Source organism: Mytilus edulis, chromosome 10 (assembly GCF_963676685.1).
Source record: "Mytilus edulis chromosome 10, xbMytEdul2.2, whole genome shotgun sequence".
NCBI classification, from domain to species: domain Eukaryota; kingdom Metazoa; phylum Mollusca; class Bivalvia; order Mytilida; family Mytilidae; genus Mytilus; species Mytilus edulis.
The window spans coordinates 63,584,272-63,592,258 of record NC_092353.1 but is presented as its reverse complement, the minus strand read 5'-3'; the positions used below and the strand labels follow the sequence as shown (position 1 = coordinate 63,592,258).

General features: G+C 34.0%; 1 protein-coding gene across 1 annotated transcript; it reads right to left on the bottom strand.

The window, feature by feature from the left end:
• Positions 1 to 3,056: 3,056 nt before the first annotated feature.
• LOC139491675 (glycogen phosphorylase, muscle form-like) lies at positions 3,057 to 6,594 on the bottom strand. The gene is made up of 2 exons (XM_071279482.1): positions 4,251 to 6,594; positions 3,057 to 3,341 (listed from the first exon to the last, which is right to left on the bottom strand). The coding sequence occupies exons 1-2, from the start codon at positions 6,557 to 6,559 to the stop codon at positions 3,113 to 3,115; spliced, it is 2,538 nt and encodes an 845-aa protein (XP_071135583.1). The 5' UTR covers positions 6,560 to 6,594; the 3' UTR covers positions 3,057 to 3,112.
• Between the last annotated feature and the right edge of the window lie 1,393 nt (positions 6,595 to 7,987).

Genomic DNA, 7,987 nt, shown 5'->3' with positions numbered 1-7,987 from the left:
GGGCCAAATTAAACCAAACCTGGCCACAATCATTATTGGGGTATCTAGTTTAAAAAATGTGTCCGGTGACCCTGCCAACCAACCAAGATGGCCACCATGGCTAAAAATAGAACATAGGGGTAAAATGCAGTTTTTGGCTTATAATTCAAAAACCAAAGCATTTAGAGCAAATCTGACTGGTAATATTGTTCATCAGGTCAAGATCTATCTGCCCTGAAATTTTCAGATGAATTGGACATTTCGTTATTGGGTTGCTGCCCCTGAAATGGTAATTTTAAGGAAATTTTGCTGTTTTTGGTTATTATCTTGAATATTATTATAGATAGAGATAAACTGTAAACAGCAATAATGTTCAGCAAAGTAAGATCTACAAATAAGTCAACATAACCAAAATGGTCAGTTGACCACTTTAGGAGTTATTGCCCTTTATAGTCAATTTTTAACCATTTTTCGTAAATCTTAGTCATCTTTTAGAAAAATCTTCTCCTCTGAAACTACTGGGCCAAATTTAACCAAACTTAGCCATAATCATTATTGGGGTATCTTGTTAAAAAAATGTGTCCGGTAACTCGGCCAACAAACCAAGATGGCCGCCATGGCTAAAAATAGAACATGGGGGTAAAATGCAGTTTTTGGCTTATAACTCAAAAACAAAAGCATTAAGAGCAAATCTGACAGGAAATAAAATTGTTGATCAGGTAGATAGAGATAATTGTAAGCAGCAAGAATGTTTAGTTAAGTAAGATCTACAAACACATCACCATCACCAAAACACAATTTTGTCATGAATCCATCTGTGTCCATTGTTTAATATTCACATAGACCAAGGTGAGCGACACAGGCTCTTTAGAGCCTCTAGTTTTTTTTTATAGCAAACTATAAGGCAAAATATTTGCTCATTGTTGAAAGCTATACAGTTGCCTATGGTTGCTTACATCCAAGCCATTTGAACTCTGGCGGATATTTGTCTCATTGACAATAGTAAAACATATCCTTATATCTATAATTAGAAGCTTATATTAGTATCTTTTTTCTGTATGGGTCAGATTGACCAGGTCTTGAGTTGTAGAGGTTTGTGGTGGAACTGCAGTAATTACATACATGCATGCCTGTTATTTAATACGTCATTAGATGTTTGAAGAATTCTTTTTAAATAATCCATGACTATTGTGTTTGTATGTGGGGTCCATTTCAAATAAGTTTGCAGACTGATTCTAATGTACTTTTGAGAAGAACCATAATAGAAATAAAATATTGCCGTAGGCGGATCCAGGGGGGGGGGGGAAATTTGGTTGATTATATAGGGAATCATTGTTGAAGCACGACGAGCGCCCCCCCTTTTTAGGTCAGTCAGTGCCCCCCCCCCCCCTTAGGAAAAGTTCTGGATCTGCCACTGATGGCACAATCAATGACAAGTAAGTCCCCTTTTCATGACGTCACAATAGGAAATTCAGAAGAAATCCAGAAAATTTTAACATCATAATTAAATTTCGACCAATCATTTGGTGAGAACAGATATTTCACTAGTGATGAGACATATGTTTCTCACACTGCTCAGGAAATGTGAAAATAAGCTTAACAATCACAGAAGTGCATTTTCAACATTGAAGACAATAAAATAATTCATGACCTCTTTTGTGTTGATTTTGAAATGCTGATTAAAAAATGTTCTTTCTGTCCAATATATTTTTTGCACCATAAACATAAAGTTAGATGAAACCTGCAAGACATTATCATCTAAACTTAACATATCAATGTTCTATGAAAATGAGTTCACAGTCAGATGAATCCTTCCAGAAAGACATGTACACCTTACAATATTTACAAATAAAATGTTAGAAAAAAATCCATTGAAAATTGACCAAACCACAGATTTTTTTAAACAATGTCCAATGAACCATAAAATTGAAGTCAAGGTCAAATGAAATCAGTTGGGGCATGATTTGTATATTCCGAAGGCATACTGAATGTTTTACGGAGGGGACCAACCTAGTACACATCACAATCATTCCATACACCAAGTTATAAGATATCGTATAAAGATAATTATATAATTTATCTTATAAATTAAATAAGATATCTTATAAATTAAATAAGATAACTTATAAACTATATGAGATATCTTATTACTACATGTAAATATTAAAGATATCTTATAAACTATATGAGATATCTTATTACTACATGTATATATTAAAGATATCTTATAAACTATATGAGATATCTTATTACTACATGTATATATTAAAGATATCTTATAAACTATATGATATATTTTATAAAGTATATAATATATCTTATAAACTATATGATATATCTTATAAAGTATATAATATATCTTATAAACTTAAGGAGATATCTTATAAAGTATAAAATTAACTATATATGATATCTTATAACCTATATAAGATATCTTCTTTATTATATAAGATAGAGTATATATTATATGAGATAGTTTATATATCTTATATAATATATAGGTATCTTATAAAATTTTTATTATAAGATTTCTCATAAACTTTATAAGATATCTTATTGCTAACATTAGATATATTTTAAGTATAATTTTCTTTATAAATATCCTATTATATTATGTAAGATATGTTCTAAAGTTTATAAGAACATCTTAAACTGAATCTAATATTTCATGCACATTTAGTGTAAACAATATTTTATTCAGAAACAGATAAATAAATGCGTACATAAATACAAATTCAATGCAATGGATTGGAAAACAAGTGACAAGTCACTTATACAAATTCCTCACCTTGAATGCACATTTAAGATTTGTACACTTTGAAGCCCAATGTTTATATGAAAACATAACAAACCATCAAAGAAAGAAAGACATTGTCAAAATAAAAAATCCATTATACACTACACAGAAAACTAAAGATAAAGCAACACGAACCCTGAAAAAAAACTATTAATTGAACTCATGTGCTCCGGATAGGTAAGCAGTTCCTTTCATCCGTTGTGTTGCTTATGATGTTAAATTGCAAGGTTATATTTTCGTAAATGTTTTTGGTCCACTTGAGCTGAGAAAAATAATACAGTTTTGAGAAAATTGTTTTCTTTTATATCATGCATTAACTGGCAATTAAAAAAACAACTACAGTTCAGTTCCTGAATTTTCGTGAGGTGCAGGTAATTTTAGTTCGCTAGGATCTACACCCCATATGTCTCTGGCATACTCTACGATGGTCCTATCACTGGAGAATTTTCCTGAAGCAGCTATATTGAGCAGACATTTGCGGGCCCACTCTAATGGCTGTAGATAGAGGTCGTTTACACGCTGTTGACATTCTATGTAAGACTGGTAGTCTTTCAGCAGACAAAACCTGAAAAATAAATAGAAGGATGTCTGTCAACAGTATTTGATAGTATTTCATATTGATGCAAAAAGTGCACTAAGTCCGAAATAATTTGGAACGCTCGTAGAAAAACGCAAGTGCTTTTTTGGTGTAGAAAATTTTGAATCGGTTGTCTCTATGCAACACAGGATGAATAATGATGGGGAAAGAAAATATGTACAAGAATACAGTATACTACAATTTTACTATTGATATCATGAGTTGTTGTTTCACTGCCAACCATATCGTATTTTGCTTTTACTAAAAAAAATAAAAAATTCGACAAGTGGTTTTTTTGTTTAAGTTTATATTCGACGTAATGTCAACTTGAAATATTGCATATCCCATTTGGATGTGACCCCTTCCACACTTTTGAAATTGATCTTGTAAGGTAACATCAGCTATTGGTTTTTTTTGTAAATATGCATTGCTACATGTACATGAAAACAATATTTGGCATATAAGGAGTAAATACCGTTCCATAAATCGTATGATCTTGACTTCGTTCACATTCTCTTATATAGTGAAGGTTATTTTCCCGATTGCTACCACAGTATGTGTGAAAGTGCACGTAGTACCACTGCACTCAAAGAAACAACTGATTTGTTTTAATGCATATTTGATTCAATGTTAAACGGAATTTAGTCAGATATTATGCTCACAGGCTATCCGAATAATTTAGTCGTTTAATAACGATACTTTACGAGGCTCGCGCGAGTCGGAAATATCAAAAAAGGGGGGTTATAGTTAAAAGAAAATAACAAAGTTTTACGGGTCTGCAATTTCATGGAAACATGTAGGTTCAATTCTATGTACAAGAAACATCATTTCGATTTTAACTTTAGTCTATGCATTTCAACGCAAATCATTAAACATCATTAAAAATCTTATTTATACCTGTCGTCAAACACCAAGCTGTTATAAAGATCTCTAAACAAGCCAGTGTCCTCTGGAGAAAAAGTGCCATCGTTGATTTGATCAAGAGCTTCTTTGAGCTCAGTATTTTTGTCATAATACATTTTAGAGTAGTATCCTTCCTTCTTTATATTTTCCACTTCATCCACTGTCATCCCGAAAAGAAAGAAATTATCTTCTCCAACTTCTTCTCTCATTTCTACGTTTGCCCCATCAAGAGTTCCAATAGTCATGGCACCATTTAACATGAATTTCATATTTCCTGTGCCAGAAGCTTCAGTTCCAGCTGTTGAAATCTGCTCACTAAGGTCTGCAGCGGGTACGATCTTTTCAGCAAGTGAGACACGGTAGTTTTCAAGGAACACAACCTGCAACCACCCACTCGTTTGTGGATCATTATTGACTACATTTGCAATATTGTTGACTAGTTTGATTATTAATTTAGCAACATGATAGCCTGGGGCAGCTTTCCCTCCAATCATGACAGTTCTTGGGACAAAACCCTCGGTCTTCTTGCGCTTCAATCTGTTGTACATAGTTATTATATGAAGACAATTTAACAGCTGGCGCTTGTACTCATGAATTCTTTTTACTTGAATATCGAACATGGTAGACACGTTTACCACAATATTACAGGTTGCTTTCAGATAAGTTGCCAGCTTTGTTTTATTGTATAATTTAATTGTCATAAGATCATTTAGAATTTTTTCATCGTTGCAATACTTTTTTAATTGCTGTAGTTTGTCTAAGTTTGTGGTCCAGTCACTGTCTAACTTCGTAGATAACAACTCTGAGAGTCCAGGGTTACACATCAGAAGCCAGCGACGAGGAGTTATTCCATTCGTTTTATTCTGAAATCGTTCTGGAAACATCTCATAAAAATCACGAAAAACATTGGTTTTCAGAAGTTCAGAATGGATGCGAGCAACACCGTTTGTTGCGTGCGTTCCAACAATAGATAAAAACGCCATATTGATTCTTTTCTCACCGTTTTCTTCGACCATAGACATTCTCCTAACCCTATCTATATCACCAGGCCAACGGAGTTTAACTTGTTCTAAGAAAAGATGGTTAATAGCAAAAATAATCTGCAAATGACGTGGAAGTAATTTCTCTATTAAGGCCACCGACCAACGTTCAAGGGCTTCTGGAAGGAGGGTATGGTTTGTGTAAGCACATGTTTTCACAACGATATCCCAAGCTTTGTTCCATGCAAGACATTCTTCATCAACAAGAAGCCGCATTAGTTCTGGAATAACCAACGATGGGTGTGTATCGTTCAACTGGATAGCGGCTTTATCTGGAAAACATTCAAAGTCATTTTTTTCTCGCCCCGCTTTTGAATGTTTGTACCGTCGAATAATATCCTGCAAGGATGCTGAGACCAGGAAATATTCTTGTTTCAACCTTAATTCTTTCCCTTCAAATATATTGTCATTTGGATACAAAACTTTACTTATGTTCTCGGCCAAATTTCTATCACAAACCGCTTGCATATACTCGCCACTGTTGAAAAATTGCAGATTGAAGCTGTTTGGAGCTTTTGCGGACCAAAGACGCATTGTGTTGACAGTATTGTTATTAAAACCTGGAATAGGTGTGTCGTAAGCCATGGCATATACAAGCTGTGTATCAACCCATTTGCTGCCTTTGTCTGATTGTTGAACACGCCCGTAGAATTTGACTGGAAGTAAATATTCTGGCCTTGCACGTTCCCACGGATTTCCAAACTTTAACCATTCATCTGGCTCTTCTGTTTGCCATCCATTGTTTATCTTTTGTTCAAAGATGCCATAATCATAACGGATTCCATAACCATATGCTGCTATTCCTAGTGTAGAGAGAGAATCCATAAAACAAGCAGCCAATCGTCCAAGTCCACCATTTCCTAATCCAGCATCTCCTTCAACTTCCTCTAGTTCTTCTATATCTAACCCAAGCTGATACATTGCTTCATCACATGCGTTTTCTAGGCCTAGATTGACCATTGTATTATTTAACGTTCTGCCCATGTAAAACTCCATTGATAAATAATATACTCGCTTTGGGTCCTCTCGATAGTAATGCTGGTGTGTTCTTATCCATCTGCCGACCAAGTGATCTCGAACAACATGTGCTAAAGCTTCGTAATAGTCCCATGATGTGGCCACATCGCGATCTTTAACCAAAGTATAATGCAGATGTCTATTGAAAGAATTTTTAATGTTACAAACATTTTCAACTGGTGCAATCCCTCTAATACTTATTTGTTTTCGTCGCTCATGATCCTGAGCGGGTTTCTTGGCCGCCATTTCGGTGATACTAGAAGATGGGGACCATTGGCAACGTTTAAAGTTATCTATGACGCTACGCTATCTAGATCACAGGCAATTCTGTATAATTTCCATATTGAACGTATTCTTATAGTTAAAGCAAATCCTGCATTTAAATATGGTCGTAAGTCAAGGGCTTCGTCTACAAGATGAGTTATTTATTTAAACACCCCGCACAGTCAGTCGGTGAAACTGAGACAAATTTCTAAACACATCGATGTGTACCATCTAAAATGTACTTTATAGGTGAAATTTAAAAAATCTTGAAAATTGAAACTATATGTCAGAAGATAATAAGTTAAGGAACAAAATAATCTAAACACATTGATCGGTTAGGTCAGGTTAATATGCAGCTCATTTTTGCGACAGTTTAAATTTTAAAAATGGCGGGAATTGGCTGACTCGGACTTTTATCTTACTATTTGCATTGGTATTATCTATACTAAAAACGAGAAGACCTCATTTTGTGTGTTATGTCGCTTCTCTTCCTTCCGCAATAAATTAATCATCATGCCTCTGTGTCCTAAAGGTATCATGTATTGTCGCACTTGTCATCCATTCTTATGATTATTCAGTTTGGGTTATTTTGGGAGAAAAACGAAAAAAACTGCGTCCGGATATTTTTCCGTCACTGGACGAAATTATAAGTCAGACTAGACATCCGGTTAGCGTTTTTTCTGTACTTTGTATATACCAAAGACTATGAATAACGTGTAATTGCTATTTGCTATCATTTTCAAATTTACTATCCACGACACTCACTGAGGTTAGTAGTAGAGAGGGTCGATAGTAAAAAGCAAATACATTTTATTTATTGTAATGTATGTTCATAATATACAGATAAACGCTAACATTATTGAAATCAATAGAAAAAAATATAGGAGTTTGGGAGGAATCTATATTATTAAACGAGAAGACCTCATTTTGTGTGTCGCTTCTCTCCCTTCCACAATCAATTAATCATCATGCCTCTGTGTCCTATAGGTACCATGTATTGTCGCATTAATATTTGTCATCCATTCTTATGATTATACAGTTTAGGTTATTTTGGGTTATTTTGGTAGAAAAACGAGAAAAACTGCGTCCGGATATTTTCCATCATTGGACGAAATTATAAGTCAGACTAGACATCCGATTTGCGTTTTTTCTGTACTTTGTATAAACCAAAGACTATGAATAACGTGTATTTGCTATTCGCTATCATTTTCAAATTTACTATCCACGACAGTCACTAAGTTTAGTAAATAGAGAGGGTCTATATAATATGTAAATGACCGCCGTGTATCGGTTAGTACATTGAGAGTTGATAGTAAAAAGCAAATACACTTTATTTATAGTAATGTATGTTCATAATATACAGATAAACGCTAACATTATTGAAATCAAAAGAAAAAAAATATAGGAGTT

What these genes read in the sequence shown, in the direction of transcription:
- LOC139491675 (XM_071279482.1), bottom strand. Translation starts at nt 6,559, where the DNA reads ATGGCGGCCAAGAAACCCGCTCAGGATCATGAGCGACGAAAACAAATA. An exon ending in AGCTTGGTGTTTGACGACAG is followed by an intron (nt 3,342 to 4,250) that starts GTATAAATAAGA and finishes TTTATTTTTCAG; the next exon opens with GTTTTGTCTGCTGAAAGACT.